The sequence below is a fragment of the Piliocolobus tephrosceles genome, chromosome X (genome assembly GCF_002776525.5).
Source record: "Piliocolobus tephrosceles isolate RC106 chromosome X, ASM277652v3, whole genome shotgun sequence".
Taxonomy (NCBI): domain Eukaryota; kingdom Metazoa; phylum Chordata; class Mammalia; order Primates; family Cercopithecidae; genus Piliocolobus; species Piliocolobus tephrosceles.
This window is the reverse complement of record NC_045455.1, coordinates 13,446,986-13,469,971: the sequence shown is the minus strand read 5'-3', so window position 1 is coordinate 13,469,971 and position 22,986 is coordinate 13,446,986. Positions and strand designations below refer to the sequence as shown.

The window sequence follows — 22,986 nt, the reverse complement described above, 5'->3', positions numbered from 1 at the left end:
TTTTTTTTTTTTTTTTTTTTTTTTTTTTTTTTTTTGAGATGGCGTCTCGCTCTGTCGCCCAGCCTGGAGTGCAGTGGCCGGATCTCAGCTCACTGCAAGCTCCGTCCCCCGGGTTTACGCCATTCTCCTGCCTCAGCCTCCGGAGTAGCTGGGACTACAGGCGCCCGCCACCTCGCCCGGCTAGTTTTTTTTTTTGTATTTTTTAGTAGAGACGGGGTTTCACCGTGTTAGCCAGGATGGTCTCGATCTCCTGACCTCGTGATTCGCACGTCTCGGCCTCCCAAAGTGCTGGGATTACAGGCTTGAGCCACCGTGCCCGGCCGAAATTGTAAATATTTTCAAAGAAAATAGAAAAAGCACACAATTCAGAGACTATACAAAGCCAATTAAAAAGTTGTAAAATTATTATTATTATTATTTTTGAGACAGAGTCTCCCTCTGTCACCCAGGCTGGAGTGCAGTTGTGCAACCTTGGCTCACTGCAACCTCCACCTCCTGGGTTCAAGCAATTTTCCTGCCTCAGCCTTCTGAGTAGCTGGGATTACAGGTGTGCGCCACCATGCCCAGCTAATTTTTTTTTGTATTTTTAGTAGAGGCGGGTTTCACCATATTGGCCAGGCTGGTCTCGAACAACTGACCTTGTGATCTGCCCACCGTGACCTCCCAAAGAGCTGGGATTACAGGCGTGAGCCACTGCGCCCGGCTGTAAAATTAAACTTAATATCTGATCTGACGGACTAAACAAAAGATCTCTTGCCTTTCACCAGTTTACCAGCTTCCTGTTCTTTTTCACTCTTAGCAGTTCACTAAGTGTAAGTGGACTGTGAGGCATGAGCCGGAAGGGGTGGCATTGGGCATTTACAGCAACAGACCCTCAAGCTAAGTGAAGTGTTATCAAATCTTCATTTTTTTTTGCTTAAACTGTAAAATTGCTAATTATATTCAGAGTTGTTGTAAGTTATATTCCAAAGTCTAACTGGAAAAATATTATTTTGCTACCAAAAGGTACCAATTAGTTTTCCTGTTCATGAAACAATAAAAAGAATTCAATCAGGGAGAAATGAAAACAGCCCATTTTAAATATTCAAATTGTAGGGATGTAAAATAAAAGTATTTTATATGAGGTATAGAGGAAAGAAATTACAACTTCCAAACAAATTCCTGTGATCAGCTTCTATGAGGAGGACCTTAGCAATGTATACCATATTTAAATGTGAACCTTCTTACCTTCTTCTTACCTTATCTTCTTAAAAGATACATCTAAAAGAAAAACTAAAATTTGTATCAATATGTTTAAAGTATTATTGCCATTATTATGTAAAGCAGAAAGAAACTTCTGAAAAACAGCTGAGTGATACATTTAAGAATTTCACCTAAGGAAATTTAGTATTATTTAAACTGATTAACAGTATTTGGCAACATATTTTCATTAGCGTTCTAGTATTAAAGCTAGCATTTCTTTAAAGGAGGGAGGCTAAAATTCATCCCAAAGCTTGTTTTTGTTAACTCAAATTTTCTCAGTGTTATTGCTAAACAAGTTATTGAACTTTCTCTGGGTGTCTTCTATATTGTCTTTCTTTGATTCTTGTCAGTGCAACCAGTCTAAGGTTTTCCATGATAAAGGAAATCTGTGAAATGAATCCTAGAAACCTCTTTCTATTTTCTTACCTAACACCTCCAGGCGCGGAGAAGACAAAATACTTCATTTGCATTCTTTAACATTAGGAACTCAGAATAAGTCTTTCAGCTGGAAATGTTATTGCATCTACATTTCCCAAAGAGAAAAAAGGTTAACAGCCCACTCAGGTTTATGTTAACTCATCTCTTTTTAGTATCCTGATCTGCACAAAGAGTGAAGAATGTGAGGCTTATCCACCCAGGCTTTCTTCTTTACAATCAGCAAGACCCTGAAAGTGGTATCAGTGCTGATTATAGGGAAATAAAAAGAAGACATCAACTATGCACAAAAGAAATGGAAAGCACTAACAGACTTTAATCTTAGTCTTCTAGGAATAGAAAGAACATTGCCAAAATTAATAAAGAATATAGTAATTCAAATTTTTTAAAATAAAAAATTTCCTCCATAAATTTGAAAAGCTTACCAGGAAAGTACGAAGATATTGCTATTTATAGTTTGTTTGTTGAAATGGTTTTTATTAAAGTAATCAATACCAAAAAACTCTTGTTTGCTCTAAGTACCTTGGTCAGAAACCTGAAACATTTAATAAAAGAAATTGAGCAATTTTCTGACTTAATGTTAGCTAAAAAGTAGAAATGGAAATCATTCAATTGCCAGATATTAAAAATAGAAAGTGTTCTATTGCTGTAATGCTCACTCCCCATCAGTGTGGGAGAAACAAGATTTTATATTTAACTCTAATATATTCCTTAAGATAAGTAGGAAACTTGACTTCTGCCAACAGTTACAGCGTGGAAAGTTACCACTGTTCTCTTTCCCTAACTAAACACCGTACATAGCTATCATCTGGAAATAATAGTATTACTTCAGTGCATTGTGCCAGTAGACACTTAATATGGAATATACATTAGACTAAATGAAATCCAGATCCCAGTAATACTGAAAGAAAAAGACACAGGTTCCTTTCGTTAAACCAAGTCATAGCATATAGTGTACAATAACTTAAATACAGTTTGTATGTTATTCGATTTTAATTGAACTTGCAATTAGCATCCCAAACAAATTTAAAAATCATGTGGGTTTATAAATTTTTATTTTTGAATTTTAAAATAATAGAACCTTTGCCCCCTTCCACTACCCATCTGCTATAGCAATTACATTCCTTTATATTCTTATCCTAATGAATCAGCTAAATTGGGTTTTAATTTACAATGAGCTGATAACAGTTAAAGAAAATGACTCCTATAAATGTAGTAGGTGAGAGGCTGAGGGCATCCTCTTCTAGGTTATTCTTCTCCTTCCTCCCTTTATTGATGCTCCACAGTCAGTGTTGGGGAAAATTAATACAGAGTTTTATTACAGTCTTCTCTAAAGTGTTGTCCCCATTGCACAGACTGAGGACTTCCAGTGCAGTGTTGACTAGTACCAGTGCACATCCTTATCCAGGAGACTGGAATTTACCCAGGATCACAAAAATGACACTAGGAATGTTTCTCCCCTCTCAGGGTTAAAATGTTCTCCTTATCTTTTATTTTTATATATTTATTTTTGAGACAGGCTTTTGCTCTGTTGCCCGGGCTTGAGTACAGTGGTGTGAACACGGCTCACTGCATCCTTGACCTCCTGGGCTCGAGAAATCTTCCTGCCTTGGCCTCCTATGTAGCTGGGACCATGCCTGGTTAATTTTTTAAATTTTTTTGTAGAAACAGGGTCCTGCTATGTTGTCCAGGCTGATCTTGAACTCCTGCATTTTACTTTTTATTATTTTTATTATTATTTGTTGAGACAGAGTGTTGCTTTGTCGCCCAGGCTGGGGCACAGTGGTGTGATCTTGGCTCACTGCAACCTCTGTCTCCCAGGTTCAATAGATTCTCCTGCCTCAGCTCCTGAGTTGCTGGGATTACAGGAGCATGCCACTATGCCCAGCTAATTTTTGTAGTTTTAGTAGAGATGGTTTCACCATGCTGGTCAGGCTGGTCTCAAACTCTTGACCTCAGGTGATCCAGGCACCCTGGCCTCCCAAAGTGCTGAGATTACAGGCATGAGCCACTGTGCCCAGCCCTTGCCTTTTATTCGTAATGATTATTGTTTAAAGTACACTGAGTTCAGGTTAAAAAGCAACCACCAAAGTAGATTTTAACACCTAAAAGCTGGGAGAAGGGGCCATTCTTGTACGTAATAACTCTTTGGAGTCCAGTTACTAACATGCCCCGTATTCCATCCCGGTGCTAAACTGGTTTTCCAAAAAAAAAAAAAAATAAAAGTCTGAGTAATATTGCATAGGAGTGCCAGAAATGGCCTTGCTGGAAACCCAAACTATTCACATTCAATAAGAAATCTGTTTGTAGGTGTGTCTGCCCATTTACAGAACAGCATATAGCTCCTGGCACTCAATACACAGTGTTGCACAGCTTGCCACAGGAGCATAAAGTGGAGGTAGTAAAAGGGTAAGGAAGAAAGAGGGAGGAGTATGAGTTGTTCGGTATTCATTTGCTTCTCATTTCATCACTGATTTGATGGTACCCAGGCCTTTACAGAGCTGGTCTCCGTAATACTGGTACAGGTGGCCTGATGTTCTGTTGCTCAGATAGTGTAGTCTCATCTCATCTGTGATTTCAGCAGCACTCATGGCAATGGGAACATTCTTTTTCTTTGCAACCCAGGAGTAAGATTGAATCTCTGATTAAAGAGAAAAGCTTGAGTGTTTTGGACATGGTGATGCTGCAGAGGTGGGTTCCTGTTCTGGCTGTCCATGTCCAAATGTTTTCATACTTTGCAGTTGCCACTTTTTTTTTTTTTTTTTGAGATGGAATTTCGCTCTCGTTACCCAGGCTGGAGTGCAATGGCATAATCTCGGCTCACTGCAACCCCCACCTCCCGGCTCAAGTGATTCTCCTGCCTCAACCTTCTAAGTAGCTGGGATTACAGGCACACACCACTACGCCTGGCTGTTTTTTATATTTTTATTAGAGACAGGATTTCACCATGTTGACCAGGCTCGTCTCAAACTCCTGACCTCAGGTGATCCGCCCGCCTCGGCCTCCCAAAGTGCTGGAATTACAGGCGTGAGCCGCCACACCTGGTGTTCAGTTGGCACATTTAACCTTTAGTGCTAGTAAACATTTCACCATGGTTCACTTTGTACAAAATGAGAATCTTTACTGAAGCATCCCAGCCAAACGTAAGAATGTACTTTAAAAAAAAAAATTTTTTTTAAGCCTAAAGTCCCTGGAAGAGGCTGGCAAACTGGCTTCAGAAACACTTCACTGGGCATGGAGCTGCTGAAGCTGCTCCTAGTCCGTGTGTTGATTCACTCCTATAAGTTGGTGGCTACTCTGAAATAGTTTTCAATTTTTTTTTTTTTTTTTGAGACGGAGTCTCGGTCTGTCGCCCGGGCTGGAGTGCAGTGGCCGGATCTCAGCTCACTGCAAGCTCCGCCTCCCGGGTTTACACCATTCTCCTGCCTCAGCCTCCGGAGTAGCTGGGACTACAGGCGCCCGCCACCTCGCCCGGCTAGTTTTTTGTATTTTTAGTAGAGACGGGGTTTCACAGTGTTAGCCAGGATGGTCTCGATCTCCTGACCTCGTGATCCGCCCGTCTCGGCCTCCCAAAGTGCTGGGATTACAGGCTTGAGCCACCGCGCCCGGCCAGTTTTCAAAATTTTTATTGTAAAGTAAAAGACAGTTACAGGAGAACTATATAAAACAAATGTGTGGCTTAATGAACTATTATAGGGGGAACAATTTTGAAATCATGAAATAGGTCCAGATGCAGATGTTTACCCAGAATCCTGGAAGGCCTGGTCATGTGACGCATCTCAGTGCTAACCTCTAGCCTCTCTCTAAACATACCCATTCCTTTGGCTTTTATGGTAATCATTTTTTTTTGCATTTAAAAATAATTTTATTGTCCAAATGTGCCACCTTGGACACAGTATTTAAGTTTTGTCCATTTATTTTTAAATTCGGTAAGTTTTTAAAATATTAGTCTATAGGCTCCCCTTGCTTCCTTTTCTTTACGACTTACCTGTTGAAGAACTTGGATGTTTGACTTACAGAGTTCCCCCAGTCTTGACTTAGCTCACTGCATGGCGATGGTATAGCTCAGTGGTTCCCCCATTCTTGGCGTTTCCTACAAATTGGCACTTGAATTCAGAGAGGAGATCAGACTTGGATATGATGCCTTTGATCAAGACTATAGGAGGCACATAATGTCTTTTTAGCTGTTTTTAAGATATAAACAGACTTTGATGCTTACTGCCCATATCTAGTAATTTATTGGATTACAAAATTTTGGTAGTTTAATGCTAACATTTTTTTCATTAGTTAATTGGAATATATTTAGAAAGAAACACTTCTTCTCATTTACTGTTTTATTACCACTGGTACAATTCATATATGAAAAGCAAGATAAATGCTTAATTCTTTACCTTTATTTACTATTTCTAAAGTAATGATTGGTTCCTTATCACCCCTCAAAGTTAACCAATTCTTTTAAACAAAATCACTATGAAGTCATATCGTTGAAATTACTAATGAACTCAAGTTGTTCCTCTTTAGTCCGTGGGGCCTAAGTTGACTCACGGGTCTTTTTGACTTGACCTCATAGTCTTCTCTAGCTGCCTTGCTGTCTGATCTGACTGGACATTCCAGGCTCATGTTTTACATTTTCCCTTCCTTCCTTCCTGCCTCCCTCCCTCCCTTATTTTATTTTAAAGAGAGAGAGGAAGGAAGGAAGAACTCTTTCTTTTCTTTCTTTCTTTCTTTGTTCTTTCTGTGTTTATTTATGAGATGGAGTCTTGCTCTGTCACCCAGGCTGGAGTGCAGTGGCGCGATCTTGGCTGATAGCAAGCTCTGCCGCCTGGGTTCGCGCCATTCTCCCCCCTCAGCCTCCTGAGTAGCTGGGACTACAGGCGCCCGCCACCACGCCCGGCTACTTTTGTTTTTGTATTTTTAGGAGAGACGGCGTTTCACCTTGTTAGGTAGAATGGTCTCGATCTCCTGACCTCGTAATCCACCCACCTTGGCCTCCCAAAGTGCTGGGATTACAGGCGTGAGCCACAGCACCTGGCCTTCTGTTCAACTCTTTAATCAGCCATCTTTTCACAACGCCTTGGCTTCTTCTAATGGTATTTGGAGATCACAGTTGGAGTACTAGGCATGGTCATTGTTACTGATTGGTCATTTTAAGCCTTTTTAGTTACCAGGGCTAGGAAATAAAATATACATATATAAACAGGTTTTTAACATATGTTTTATGTTATATATGTATATTGCTTATAATACAATATGTTATCTTAACTATATTGTATTAATAAAATATAGACCATATGGCAATATATTTACTATATAAATATGTTTAAATATAATGCCAACCGCAATCCAAAATATGGTATGTGTATAAAACAAATTTATATTATAATAATCATACTGTATTAATAACATACACATAACATTTTCCTCATATATAATATATATAACAATATAAAAGTATAATTAAATAAAGTCTATGTTTTATGTGAGACAAAGTAACTCCTGTGTTCATAGCAGTATTTTCCATTACAATTCAGAATTGCAGAACTTTAACCTCTTCTTTGTTGCCCCTGTGTATCTTCATTCTTCCGGATTCGGAGTTCTCACTCTCAAGGACAGGGGAAATGACAGAATTAGAGTATCTCACAATTGCTTATTTGTCTCCTCCTGTGCTATACACAGAGCAATCTCAGGATAACAATGTTAATACCACTGCCAATATGATTACTAGAAACATTACAAATGTATTTGTACATAATCTTCCTCTAATATTAAAAAAAAGTTGTACTATATCTATATTGTCAGAAAGTGTGGCTGTTATCTATAAGGTTTTTATACATATATCTCCTTAGCTTTCATTTAGTTTTAGCTCTACAAGTAACTCCTGGCTCTTTATGTTGATGTCTCGTTTGTCATTTTAGTTTCCTGAAGCTCCTTCTCTAGTACAGGAGTGGGCGAATTTTTTCTGTAAGGAGCTGGAGGGTAAATATTTTTGGCTTTGTAAGCCGTATGATCTCTGCTGGTACTCATTCTTATTCTTGTAGTGAGAAAGCAATCACAGACAGTGTAAACTGTGAGAATGGCTGCGTTTCAGTTTCATATAATTTTCACACGTAATGATACAGTATTTAAAAAAAAATTTGCCTCCTCCCCACCCCCACCCAATAATTAGTAAAATCTTTTCTTTTTTTTTTTTTTTTTTGAGGCGGAGTCTCGCTCTGTCGCCTGGACTGGAGTGCAGTGGCCGGATCTCAGCTCACTGCAAGCTCCGCCTCCCGGGTTTACGCCATTCTCCTGCCTCAGCCTCCGGAGTAGCTGGGACTACAGGCGCCCGCCACCTCGCCCGGCTAGTTTTTGTATTTTTAGTAGAGACGGGGTTTCACCGTGTTAGCCAGGATGGTCTCGATCTCCTGACCTCGTGATCCGCCCGTCTCGGCCTCCCAAAGCGCTGGGATTACAGGCTTGAGCCACCGCGCCCGGCAAAATCTTTTCTTAGATCACGAACTGTACAAAAACAGGCAGTGAGGCTGGGCATGGTGGCTCTTGCCTGTAATCCCTGCATTTTGAGAGGCTGAGGTGGGCGGATCACTTGAGGTCAGGAGTTCGAGACCAGCCTGACCAACACGGTGAAACCCCATCTCTACTAAAAATACAAAATTAGCTGGGCATGGTGGTGCATGCCTGTAATCCCAGCTACCTGGGAGGCTGAGGCAGGAGAATCGCTTGAACCTGGGAGGTGGAGGTTGCAGGGAGCTGAGATTGCACCATTGCACTCTAGCCTGAGCTACAAGAGTGAAACTGCCTCTCAAAACAAAAAACAAAAAACAAAAAAACCCAAAGCAGGCAGTGAATGGGCCAGATTTGGCCTACACACTAGTTTGCAAACCTCTGCTGTATTGGACTTCTCAGAGTTTATGAGTTCTTGCATGTTGTTACATTTTCTCTGCCTTTTATAGTTGCACCGACTATAAAATATGGATTAAAATTGCTTAGCTTGACTCAGCCTGGTGGCTCATGCCTGCAGTCCCACCACTTTGGGAGGCTGGGGCAGGAGGATCACTTGAGGCCAAGAGTTTCAGACCGTCATAGGCAACATAGCAAGACTCCATCTCTGCCCCACCAAAAAAAAAAAAAAAAAAAAAAAATGCTGGGCACAACAGTACACGCCTGTAGTCCTAGCTACTTGGGAGGTCAAGACGGGAGGATCACTTGAGCGCAGGAGTTTGAGGCTGCAGTGAACTATAATGGCACCCCTGCATTCCAGGCTGGGCGACAGAGCAAGACCCTCTTCCCCAAAATTAAAATAAGTAAAATTCTTAGCTCATACTTTCTTCCCTTGAGTTTCTTACTCAAAAGTGTTTATTATTCCATTTTCTTTTGGCACAAAATGTTGCTGTCAAAGTCTGATGATTATTTAAATTTCTCTTTTGTATAGTTACCTTTTTTTTTTTCTCATTTACTTAAGTATTATTGCTAGCATTTTTTCTTGGTATGTTGGTCTTCCTGGAATGAATTTCTCCTGTAGTGTGGCCTTTTAATATGTATTTTTAGTTCAAGTAAATTTTCTTGAGTTATATTTTTAATATTTGCTCTTTTTTTGCTTTGGTTCTCTTCAAGGATTCCTATTATTCATATGTTGGATGTTCTTTTTTATCTGCAATATTTGTCATCTTTTCCTGTATTGTTTATTCATTTTTTTATATTTAAGTTAAATATTTTTATTTTCACTTTGTGTTTCTCATAAGGCATTGTCTGTTTTCCTTATTCACTCTTAAATTCTTTGTAGCTGTTTTCATTTGTGGACTGATTTTCTTTTTCATTTCTAATTCTAACTGTCATCTCCTTTCTGCATTTCTGAGCTTTTCTAAATCTGATTTATACTATTTTATGTTATGTGTCATTTAAAAATGTCTTTTAACTTGTTTTGAAATGTTAGATGATAGGCCGGGCATGGTGGTTCATGCCTGTAATCCCAGCACTTTGGGAGGCCAAGGTGGGCGGATCATGAGATCAGGAGTTCAAGGCCAGCTTGGCCAACATAATGAAACTCTGTCTCTACTAGAAATACAAAAAAAATTAGCCGGGTGTGGTGATGTGCATCTGTAGTCCCAGCTAATTGGGAGGCTGAGGGGGGAGAATTACTTGATCCTGGGAGGCGGAGGTTGCAGTGAGCCGAGGTTGCGCCACTGCACTCCAGCCTGGGTGACAGAGTGAGATGCCGTCTCAAAAAAAAAAAATTAGATGATAGTTTTGATCTATTGTGTTGGTATGTTTTTGTCCTGTGCTTCCCCCCCCCCACCCCCCGCCACGGATGTTATTCTGGTCCCTTTTTTTTGCCTTATAAAAACATTGTATTGAGGCTGGGCATGGTGGCTCACACCCGTAATGCCAGAACTTTGGGAGGCCAAAGCGGGTGGATCACTTGAGGTCAGGATTTCGAGACCAGCTCGTCCGACATGGTGAAACCCTGTCTCTACAAAAAATACAAAACCATATTAGCTGGGCATGGTGGGGGGCACTTGTAGTCCCAGCTACTTGGGAGGCTGAGGCAGGAGAATTGCTTGAACCCCAGAGGTGGAGGTTGCAGTGAGCCAGGATCTTCCTGCTGCAGTCCAGAGCGAGACTTTGTATCAAGACAGAAAACAAAAAAAATGCTTTGGATTTTACCTTGATACTTTTATTTTGCTTAGTTTAATGTATAAAATTAGTTTTTCTCTACATTGCTTTTTAAAGAGCCATGTATTTTAAAATCAGTGACTCATGTCCAAAAAGTTCAAACACTGAATAGAGATAGCAGGGAGTGGTTTGTTCTGAGGTCTTGAAAAGAATGAATTAATCCTGTAATCTCCCCAGTATTCTTTTCAATGTTCCTATTGATATCACTGTATTCAGTGGGTGCTCCTTTCTATCTGCTACATTAATTTTTGAAAGCTTTCTTTCTGACTCAGTTTATCAGATGTGCTATATTCCCTGAACCAATCCTGGAACTGGCCTTTTCTACCAGAAACACTTTTTCCTTTTAGCATGAAATAGTATTAAAAACCACAATCTGGATCTTTTGGACAGTTCAGCTGTTTTTCCATGGCTTTTTTTTTTTTTTTTTTTTTTTTTTTTTTTGAGACAGGGTCTTGCTCTGTCATCCAGGCTGGAGTGCAGTGGTGCAGTCTCAGCTCACTGCAGCTTCTACCCACTGGGCTCAAGCAATCCTCCTACCTCAGCTTCCCGAGTAGCTGGGACCACATGGGACCACAGGTATACACCACCATGACTGGCTAATTTTTATATTTTTTGTAGAGAAAAGTTTTTGCCATGTTGCTCAGCCTGGTTTCAAACTCCTGAGCTCATGCAGTTCACCTGCCTCGGCCTCCCAAAGTGCTGAGATCACAGGCGTGACCCACTACACCTGGCCCCGTGGCTGTCTTTTACTTCTGACCCTGGTTTTGTAGTTACCCAAGTAGCAACTCTTGGTGAACCTAAAATGTATACACTTTAAAATCTGAATTCATAATTAGCAATTTACTAACTTGTGATATTTCTAAGAATGAAATATGTATCATACATTGTAATTTTTACAATGATTCTTTCTGTCCTTCATTCCTGACATAAAGTCTATTGTAAATTAAATCTCATTTCCTTAACATACTGCTCAAACCTAACCCTTTTCCTCATTCTTCTATTAAAATTTTTCCAGAACCATAAAGTCACAGAATTTAGGAAATGAATAGAATTTTGGGTCAGTGACTTCAGCTTTTCATAATTTCTTTCTCTTCTTTTGTCTTGCTGTGTTGCCCATGCTGGAGTGTAGTGGCTATTCATAGGTGCCATCGTAGTGCACAACAGCTGTGAACAGTGTCTGAGCTCAAGAGATACTCCTGGCTCAGCCTCCCAAGTACCTGGGACTACAGGCACACTTGGCTTATCATTATTTTTTTTTAATAAATCACTTTAATGATGAAAAATGCCCACCTTTTGTGGTCATAAGACATTTGTTTGCATTCAGATGTTATATGCATCATGCAAGGTAAATTTGAAAGGACCTTGAAAAGCATATTTTTGGAAACAAATTTAGTTACTATTGCATAACAGAAAACTTACATTGATTAAGGGAAGCTGATAATTAGATAGATAACAACAAATACCAGGTTAACAGAAGAGTATCGAAGGTTACTAGTGGATAAAATTTGGCTTTTTATTCTGCATCACACCACTGCCTGGTCGAGAACTGAAAGCGTTTGAAACATGCTGCATCACACTGCAGTTGCCATATTCTCTTATCCTGACCTCATCCTTTTTGGTCACAGATTTATGGGAGCCACGAGCCTCTAATGTTGCTCTCTCACTTTGCTTTAATTACTTTCAAAGGCCGACCTAGGGAGCACTTCCAAGAACACATTGATAAAAAGGAAGTTAAGTCATTGAAACATTTGTAGTTATCCAGCATACTACTGGCTATTTTTCTTTTGTATTGGGTGGGACAAAAAATAGTCACTAAATACTTGATGTAAGCTTTTTTTTTTTTTTTTTTTTGATAATTTTGCATTTTTGGGTGAGTAATTTTCCTCAAATTAGAATGCACAAGAACAATCTGGTTAATCAGTGTTCCAGGTCGTTGGGCTCCTGTTAATCAGGAGTTTTACTGTATAATCATAATGTGTTTTGGATGTTCTCATTTATGTTATTTCTTCAATTCTTTGTGTGGGCACTCTGATTGCTTGATTACATCTACCTGGCATAGTCGTTTTTAAAGCAGCATTATAATAAAAATTTCCATCTTTGCAAGTAAAATGAGAATACGGAAAGACAACTGATGGTTGAAGCATGATTGTTTCCTCTTGCCTTTGCTTAGTGTTCAGCGGGTTTCAGGTTTTGGATAAAGAGAAATGAATATGATCATTGTCCTGGTCCGAAATGATTCATATATCCACCTGGAGACACAGAATTGATAGAGGTGTAGGCTTACCACTATTATCTCCTCATACAGAGCAGCGCTACTTCCTAAGTGCTTTACATTTTTGTGGATTTGCATAAGATTTTTTTTTTCCATGAAAATAAGGTTCTACTAAAATCAAATACAAAAACATTTGATAGAGAGATACTTTATAAGCACCTCTCATGGCTGAAGGGGTTTCTTATCTAGCATCCTGCCACTTGTAACACCAGCAAATTTTAGGCATTTGGGTTCCTCTAATGTCATTTTAGAGTCCTGTGGACCTAGCTATCTTATTATTCTAGTGTCCTCTTTTTTTTTTTTTTTTCCTGGAGAAAGTCTCACTCTGTTGCCCAGGCTGGAGTGCCGTGGTGCAATCTTGGCTCACTGCAACGTCCACTTCCCAGGTTCAAGCGATTCTCCTGCCTCAACCTCCAGAGTAGCTGGGATGACAGGCACGCACCAACCATGCCCAGCTGATTTTTGTATTTTTAGTAGAGACAGGGTTAGGAGCATCCTCATTCCCAAAGAGAAAACGATGCAGAGGAGTCTGAGTAGTTGTCCCCAGTTGATGACACTTACCTCTTGCTCTCTGTGCTGTCATTTCTCCTTAGCTCTCTAGTCTTCATCAGCCTTGTCTAAAAACACTCAAGTTTAACTGTTTCTTTGGATTTTCATTTCCTTACGCAGGCTCCTGTGTCACCTACAACTTATATTAAGTAAATGTGTATCCTTTTTTTTTTTTTTGGTTAATCTATTGTAATAGATGCCGCAGCCATAAACTTAGAAGGGTATAAGGAAAATAATAGTTTTCCTCCTGTACATTATTTAATTCTTTAATCAAACTTAAAAGTCAGATATTATCCACATTGTCACTCAAAGAAATGGATGCTTTAGACTCCGGGTCTAAAAATTCCCTTTTCTTTTGTTTTGCTTTTGGGTAGGAGAGAAGCATACCTCTTGAATTTAAATGCATTGGCTTTACTACTCAGTTTTTCTGAATGATGTCATTCACAACTTTTATTTTTATATATATTTTTTGAGATGGAGTCTTGCTCTGTCCCCAGGCTGGAGTGCAGTGGCTCCATCTCGGCCCACAGCAACTTCTGACTCCCGGGTTCAAGCAATTCTCCTGCCTCAGCCTCCCCAGTAACTGGGATTACAGGTGCGTGCCACTACGCCCAGCTAATTTTTTGTATTTTTAGTAGAGACGGGGTTTCACCATGTTGGTCAGGATGATCTCGATCTCTTGACCTCGTGATCCATCTTCCTCAGCCTCCCAAAGTGTTGGGATTACAGGCGTGAGCCACCGCACCTGGACTGCCATTCACAACTTTTAATTCCATCCTGTATTTGATGCCTTTAAAAATCTGTAGTTTGGAGGTTGCAGTGAGCCAAGATTGTGCCATTGCACTCCAGCCTGATAACAGAGTGAGACTCTGTCTCAAAAAAGATAAAATCTGTATTTCAGCCTGGACTTGTCTGATCACTTCTATACCTCTCTATCTGCCTCCTTAACATGAATGCTTGACTATTGTGAGGTACCTCAGCTCAGCGTGTGCAAAGTTGGAGTCACATCTCACCTCCTAAATATTTATCTCCTTGTGTATTCCTTGTTCGACTTCCACTTGCTGCTCAGGGTGGGGTTAATCCTCCTGGTCACGATGGCCAGGAGAGCAGTCCAAGCAACAGGCTACTCAGCTGCCCTGATCATCAGGAGAATGAACCTTTTTTCCCAAGTCAGGATTCTTTGCAGGTAGCATTGCTAACATGGAATGAACATGTCATGTAAAAGTGATATAGAAATATGCGATTTATTGTTTATACCAACTCTGACAAAGGTCGTAGGGCAATCAGCAGTTAGGCGCCTTCCTCGAGGAAGGCCTGCATATAGGTCTGGTTTTTCCCATTTTATATTTACCTTCAGTTCTTTATGAAATGACTTCATCCTTTATCTCAGCCAACACCCCCATTACTTTTCTAGACCATGCCCTGTGGTGGAGCTAATGGCATCATATTTTGTTCTGTCTCTAGATCTGTTTAAGTCATTAGCATTTTTTTTATTAGAGTGGCATGAACAGAGAGGTAGATCCATTGTCAAGGTACTCAGTGTGGTTTGTGCAGAGTGGTTTTGATTGAAACTGGAAGTCTACCCAGTTAAATTCCCACTGGATTCTTGACTCATCTTTTGTAGTCACAAGGGTGTAAACGTGTTGTACTTTCTTTTTTTTTTTTTGAGACGGAGTCTCGCTCTGTCGCCCAGGCTGGAGTGCAGTGGCGCAATCTCGGCTCACTACCAGCTCCGCCTCCCGGGTTCACGCCATTCTCCTGCCTCAGCCTCCGGAGTAGCTGGGACTACAGGCGCCCGCCATCTCCCCTGGCTAGTTTTTTTTGTATTTTTAGTAGAGACGGGGTTTCACCGTGTAGATCAGGATGGTCTCGATCTCCTGACCTCGTGATCCACCCGTCTTGGCCTCCCAAAGTGCTGGGATTACAGGCTTGAGCCACCGCGCCCGGCGTACTTTCTTTTATCTGTTTCTCTGAAGTGTCAGTGATCTGTTCACGTTTCCTGGAAATTATTGATATCCTGTTATCTTCATCTATGTTACCTCCTACGTTTAGCTCAGAGCCTGGCGCAGTATTGGTATTCAGTAAATATGGATATTCGTGTTATACTAGGCACTATGCTGCAGGCTGTTGAAAACAGAGATTTATAAGGTGTTTAGGGGTGACCTTACTGGCTAGGTTAGGTGGCGTAGGACGTTATATACAAATACAGTGTCATAGAGTGGCTTTTCGGAGGTGCACTGTTTATACCCAGCAGGAGTTCTTCAGTGCTGTCTGTTGTTTTCATTTGACTTTGTTGCATGCATCTATCCACACATGTACTATATGCAATATAGTATTTTAATGTGTTGGCTCAAAAACTGTTGTTTCTGCAAGAAAAATAGTTAGAAAATACACATATGGGCTTTTATTTTTATAAATTGTGACTCTACGTCATGCTCTGTAATGTTCTTGTTATAAATTTTGACTTGTTTTTCTCCACAGGCAGCAGAAGATGTCATTTTCATTGGACCTGACACACATGCTATTCAAGCCATGGGTGACAAGATTGAAAGCAAATTATTAGCTAGGAAAGCAGAGGTTAATACAATCCCTGGCTTTGATGGAGTAGTCAAGGTGAGAAGCTATTTTAACTTTTATTGTATATGTCTTTAAGCATTTTGTCAAAAGTATAAGATAAAATGTAACTACTGCTTTTTTGGGATATATTTATACACACACACACATATATACACATACACACATACATACATGTATATATGTTTAAAAAATCAATGTTTTTACATTTATTTATTTATTTAAGGTGAAGTCTTGTTCTTGTTACCCAGGCTGGAGTGCAGTGATGCAATCTCGGTTCACTGCAGCCTCCACCTTCAGGGTTCAAGTGATTCTCCTGCTTTAACCTCTGGAGTAGCTGGGATTGCATGCGCCTGCCACCATGCCCAACTAATAATTTTTCTATTTTTAGTAGAGACAGGGTTTTACCATGTTGGCCAGGCTGGTCTTGAACTCCTGACCCCAGGTGATCTGCCTGCCTCGTCCTCCCGGGTGCTGGGATTACAGGTGTGAGCCACCGCATCTGGCCAAAAATCAGTGTTTTTAACTGGATTATTTTATTATTTTTAGAGATGGGGGTCTCACTCTGTTGCCTAGGCTGGAGTGCAGTGGTGCAATCATAGCTCACTGTAACCTTGAACTCCTAGGCTCAAATGATCCTCTTGCCATGACTCAAGAATCCCTCCTTTAACCGCCCAAGTGGCTAGGACTACAGGCACACACCACCACACCTGACTAATTATTTTTATTTTGTAGAGATGAGGGTCTCACTGTGTTGCCCAGGCTGGTCTCAAACTCCTGGGCTGAAGTGATTCTCCCGCCTTGGCCTTCTGAAGTATTGGGATTACAGGTGTGAGCCATTGCGCCTGGCCAACTTGTATTATTTTAAATAGCATAAGTTTGAGTGAGAAACCATTTGAGCATTGTATTCTGTGAATCAGCAGTGACTCAGACTTTCATAGGAAAAAGCTTAGTGATTAAAAATTGTATTGTCAGATCTCTGGATTGCATTTAATAGTGGTATGTGTTTCATGTGTTAAATATTGTGAGTTTCTCTATGTATCTTTATCTTGAGCTTCTCTCCATGTGCATAATATGTAAGTTAGAATCATGTTTCTGGTGAAAGTGGTATAGCTGTAGATAACTGTATATTGCAAACATTTAGCAAGAGCCTTCTGCAGCTGAAGGCTTCTGAGGGAGAAATGCAGAAATTGAAGTATGCAATTTCCCCTTTTCCCATGAAAAATTATTCTATTTTTTTCTATTTAGAAGAGTGTCATCATGTAGAGTTTTAACCTTGTGATTTGAGTTAGCCTGTAGGAACTCTTCATTTCAGCATTTCTTATTGTTACTTTTGGCATTCTCTGTTGGGCTGTTCTTCATTGTGCAAGATCATTTCATACATTAGAGGACAATTAGAAAACTTGGCCCCTGGTTAATAAATATCCTCAGCTTCTTGCCCATATTTACCTGTATTTACTTTTATCTATGTTTATTCATGTTGTTTCTTCCCCTTTGTTACAAGGAGGAGGTGTTCCACATCCTCTGGAAAGCCAGTTTCTCCTGTTTTCCAAATGTATTCTTTATAGCCTTCACAGGCTGTGGTTTCACTGATTATCTTTTCTCCCTTCTGTGTCTTAAAATTCTCCTCATCTTTTAGCTCCTTTCTGTTATCATTGCTATTAAAAATGCTCAGTGAACAAATGTATTGTTCACTCAGTTGTGTGGGAAGGATGTGGTGATGAGATACACGTAATCTGCGCATCATAGTGCTCACAGTTTAGTGGGAAAGAAACAAGCATTTCTTCCATTCATAAAGCAGCACCATCACCCTCTCACTCTACAGCTAGTTGCCACCTTCTTTTTTTCTTCCCTTTCAGTGCCAAAGCTCTTAGAATTGCCCTTCCTCACTTTCATTTCTGTGTCTTTCACTTTATCTTTAAATTTGCTGTCTAGCTTCTTTCCTCATTCCTACTGGATTTCTCTTGCAAAGCTACCAGCAACCTCTTCCCTTTGTTAAATCCAGTCTATAAGCTTGAATTCTGATCTTATATCAATCTCTGAGCAGCATTTGAGTCTCTTGGTCAGTCCATACTTCCCTCGTGAGATACTCACTTCTGGCACATTACTCAGTTCTAGTTTTTGTGTTTTTTGGCTTGTTTGAATGTCCCTTCTTAGATTCCTCCCGATTGTTCTTCCTATCTTTGTTCCTTAAATGGGGGTTTTATTCTGGGTCCTGAGTAGGACATTTCCTCTTTTTATTGTGCTAACTTGCCCTGGGCATTCTTACTTTTTTTCATAGCATTAATTGCCACCTTTTCTTTTTTATTTTATTATTATTATTTGAGACACAGTCTTGTTCTGTCACCCAGGCTAGAGTGCAGTGGCAGTCACGGCTCACTGCAACCTCAACCTCCTGGGCTCAAGTGCTCCTCCCTCCCACGTCAGCTGCTTGAATAGGTGGGACTATAGATGTGTGCCACCACACCTGCCTACTTTCTATATTTTGTAGAGACGGGGGTTTCACTGTGTTGCCCAGACTGGTCTCAAACTCCTGGGCTCAAGCAGTCCTTCTCCTTGGCCTCCTGAAGTGCTGGGATTTACAGGCATGAGCCACTGCACTTGGCCTGTTGCCACTTTTCTGACCAATCTCAAACGTGTTTATCTGTTCTAGATACCACTTCTGAACTTCAGAATTACATATCCAGTTGCTTCCTATATAGTGCTTACTACTTGATGCCTCTGAGGCACTTTGAAACTAACAAGTTAAAATCCGAATATCTTTTTCCTGAAACTATAGATTGGTACTACAGCCCATGCACACCTATGTTTATAAATAAAGGTTTATTGGAGGGCAGCCATGTTCATTCCTTTACATATTGTCTATGGTTGCTTTTCCACTAAAATGGTAGAGCTGAGTAGTAGACTCAACTATGTGGAGTAGACTCAACTATGTGGATCCATTAAGAAAAAGTTTGCCTATCCCTGCTCTAAAATTCTTATCCTTCATTCTTTTCTGCCTAGGAAGGTGGTGGCTAGAAACACAGTAATTCTTAACAAATGTGACTGTGGAGAATTCACTCAGATAGCTTTCTAATCCATTTACTTCTTTCTTTGCCTGTGCTAACCAACCCAAATTCCAGCTACTGTCATCTAGTCTGGATTACTTCATCTGCCTTCTAATTATTCTCCTTGTAGTCATTCTTGCTTCCATCTGATTAATTTTTAAAAAATTCTTCACCTCAAGCATTTATAATGTCTTTGTGTTACAAACATTCTAATTATACTTTTAGTTATTTTAAAATGGACAATAAATTGTTATTGACTTTAATCACTTCGTTGTGCTGTCAAATACTAGATCTTCCCCATTCTATCTCACTGGACCCGGTTTTGTACCCATTAACCATCCCCACGTCCTCCACCCCCCTCCTCCCCACTACCCTTCCCAGCCTCTGGCAATCATCATTCTACTCTCTATCACTGTGAGTTCAACTGTTTTGATTTTTAGCTCCCACAGATGAGTAAGAACATGTCAAGTTTGTCTTCCTATGTCTGACTTAGTTCATTTAACATAATGTCCTCCAGTTCCATCTGTGTTGTTGCAAGTGACAGGACCTCATTCTTTTTGGTGGCTGAATATATATGGAGTACATATACTCCATTGTATATATGTACCACTTTTTAAAAATCCATTCGTCTGTTGATGGACATTTAGGTTTCTTCCAAATGTTGGCTATCGTGAATAGTGTTGCAGTAAACGTGGGAGTGTAGATATCTCTTTGATATACTGATTTCCTTTCTTTTGGGTATATACCTAGCAGTGGGATTGCTGGAGCATATGGCAGCTCTATTTTTAGTGTTTTGAGCAACCTCTATACTGTTCTCTACAGTGGCTTTACTGATTTGCATTCTCCCCAACACTATACAAGAGTTCCCTCTTCTCTATATCCTCACCCGCATTTGTTACTGCCTGTCTTTTGGATAAAAGCCAGTTTAACTGGGGTGAGATGATTTCTCATTGTATTGCATTTCTCTGATGATCAGTTATGTTGAGCACCTTTTTGTATGCCTGTTTAACATTTCTATGTCTTCTTTTGAGAAATGTCTATTCAGATCTTTTGCCCTTTTAAAAAATTGGATTATTAGATTTTTTTTCTCCTTGAGTTGTTTGAGCTCCTTATATATTCTGGTTATTAATCTCTTGTCAGATGGATGGTTTGCAGATATTTTGCTCCCATTCTGTGAGTTGTCTCTGGACTGTTGATTGTTGCCTTTGCTATGCGGAAGCTTTTTAACTGGATGTGATCTCATTTGTTTATTTTTGCTTTGCTTGCCTGTGCTTGTGGGGTATTACTCAAGAAATCTTTGCCCAGACCAACATCTTAGAGAGTTTCTGCAATGTTTTCTTTCAGTAGTTTCATAATTTGAGGTTTTAGGTTTAAATTTTCAATTGATTTTGATTTGATTTTTGTATATGGTGAGAGATAAGGGTCTAGTTTTATTCTTCCACATATGGTTATCCAGTTCTCCCAGCACCATTTATTGAAGATACCGTCCTTTCCCTAAGGTATGTTCTGGGCACCTTTGTCAAATGAATTCACTGCAGATGTATGCATTTTTTTCTGGATTCTCTGTTCTGTTTCATTGGTCTATGCCAGTACTATGCTGTTTTGGTTGCTATAGCTCTGTAGTGTAATTTGAAGTCAGGTAATGTGATTCCCCTAGTTTCCTTCTTTTTCCTCAGGATAGCTTTGCCTATTCTGGGTCTTTTGTGATTCTATATAAATTTTAGAATTTTTTTTCTCTATTTCTGTGATGATTGTCACTCTGTTGCCAGGCTGAAGTGCAGTGGCACAATCTCAGCTCACTACAACCTCCACCTCCCGGGTTCAAGTGATTCTCCTGCCTCAGCCTCCCGAGTAGCTGGCACTATAGGCGTGCACCACCATGCCCAGCTAATTTTTGTGTTTTTAGTAGAGACGGGGTTTCACCATGTTGGCCAGGATGGTCTTGATCTCCTGACCTCGTGATCCACCTGCCTTGGCCTCCCAAAGTGCTGGGATTACAGGAGTGAGCCACTGTGCCCGGCCTATAGTTTTCATTGTAGAGACCTTTCACTTCTTTGGTTAAGTTTATTCCTAAGTATTTTATTTTATTTTATTCATAGCTATTGTAAGTGGGATTACTTTCTTGATATCTTCTTCAAATTGTTTACTGTTGGCATATAGGAATTCTCGTCCATTAATTCATGATACTTCAGTTTGAGTGACCAAAAATCCAGATTTGATCATATGCCTGTCTTTAATAACTTTTGAATGACTACTCATATAAATGTTTTAAATGGTTGGATTTTGCTTAGCTCTCCAAACTGGTGATTGTGCTAGTGTATCTTTTGCACTGTATGTATCCGCCATACTTGACATTGTTCAGATTCTTGAAACTTCTGTACTTACTCCTAACTGCTTCTGTTTTCATTCCTGATTGTCTCTTAGTCATTGTTTAGGTCTTGGCTTGAATGTAAATTCCTCACATAGGCATTCCTTAACTGTCTTCATTAGATTAGGCCCTCTGCTGTATTTTTTCTTAGGACCTTCATTAACTCATCACATTTTAAATCATTTATTCATTCATCTATTCAGTAGATATTTACCAAGTACATGCTATTTGTCTGACACTGTTTGAAGTGCTATTGATATAGTAGTGAACAAAAAGACTGAACGTATTTTTCTGCCCTCAAGGAGTTTACACTATAGAAGAGGGAAACAGATGATAAACAAATAATAAAACATATAATATGTTCTATGTTGAAACATAAGAGAAAGAGAGTGCTGGAAGGTGGGGCTATATTCACAATTTTAAATACAGGCATCTCTTGATATCTACAAGGGATTGGTTCCAAGACCTACCCCCTCAGATACCAAAACTTATTGATCCTTAAGTGCCTTATATGAAATGGGGTAGTGTTTGCATATATCCTATGCTCATCCTTCTGAATACTTTATTTTTAAATTTTTATGTATTTATTTTTTTGAGGTGGAGTCTCACTTTATCACCCAGGCTGGAGTGCAGTGTCATGATCTTGGCTCACTGTAACCTCTGCTCCCCCCACTCCACCACCCCGGTTCAAGCAATTTTCCCACCTCAGCCTACCAAGTAGCTTGGATTATAGGCATGCGCCACCATGCCCAGCTGATTTTTGGATTTTTAGTAGAGATGAAATTTCACCATGTTGGCTAGGCTGGTCTTGAACTCCTGACCTCAAATAATTTACCTGCCTTGGCCTCTCAAGTGCTGGGATTACAGATGTGAGCTACTGCGCGCAGCCCTTCCGTATACTCTAAATCATCTCTAGATTACTTATAATACCTAATACAATGTAAATGCTATGTGAATAGTTGTCCCACTGTGTTTTAAAATTTGCAGTGTTTTTATTTTTCCTTCCTTCCTTCCTTTCTTTTTTTTTTTCCTGAGTTTTTTCCATCTGTGGTTGGTTTAATCTGTGGATACAGAACCCAAGGATATAGAGGGCCAAGTGCATGTTTAGCAGACCATCTAAGGAAGTGGCAGGACAAGTCTTGTTGCTATCCTGGAGAAGAGCAAAGCATATTAGGCAGAAAGAATAACAAGTGCAAGATTGTTGGTTGAGATTGAAGTGTACCTGATACTGAATAAACACCAAGGAAGCATGTGGTTGGAATTGTCAAGAGAGAGACAATTTAGAGATAAGGTACAAAAAGATAATGGTATAGTAGGGAGCTTAGATTTTTAGGGCCTTAAAGGCCATTTTAGTATTAGGTAAATGCCTCCTTCCTACACTGGAGTGCAAGCTTCTGATGGCAGGGATGCTGCTCTCTTTATTACTGTATCACATGCGCATGGTGCCTAACATATTGTCAGTGCTTAGTCAGTGCTCACTAAGTATTTGTTGAATAAATAATATTCTAGGAGGTACATTTTATACATAATACCTATTTAATACACATTGTCTGCCATTTAGTACATATTGATTAGTCACATTTATGAAAGATACCAAAAGAAACCAAAAACCAAGAGAAAAAAATAAAACACAATAGAAACAGATCCACATATACTTTAGATATTGGAATTGGCTGAGATAACTACGATTTATACGTTAAAGAAATCCGAGGAAAATATGGAGAAAATAGATAAGTATATAAAGAATTTCATCCAGGCGTGGTGGCTTATGCCTGTAATCCCAGCACTTTGGGAGGCCGAGGTGGGCAGGTCACCTGAGGTCAGGAGTT

The 22,986-nt window shown here is 39.8% G+C and overlaps 1 protein-coding gene across 2 annotated transcripts in view; it reads left to right on the top strand.

Annotated features, from left to right (window-relative positions):
* Window positions 1-22,986, top strand: part of PCCA (propionyl-CoA carboxylase subunit alpha) — a 456,600-nt gene that overhangs the window by 109,141 nt on the left and 324,473 nt on the right. For both annotated transcript variants that reach the window (XM_023218016.2, XM_023218015.2), the window contains exon 7: window positions 15,650-15,781. In XM_023218016.2, coding sequence (XP_023073784.1) covers window positions 15,650-15,781 — 132 coding nt within the window. The remainder of the gene's footprint in view (window positions 1-15,649; window positions 15,782-22,986) is intronic.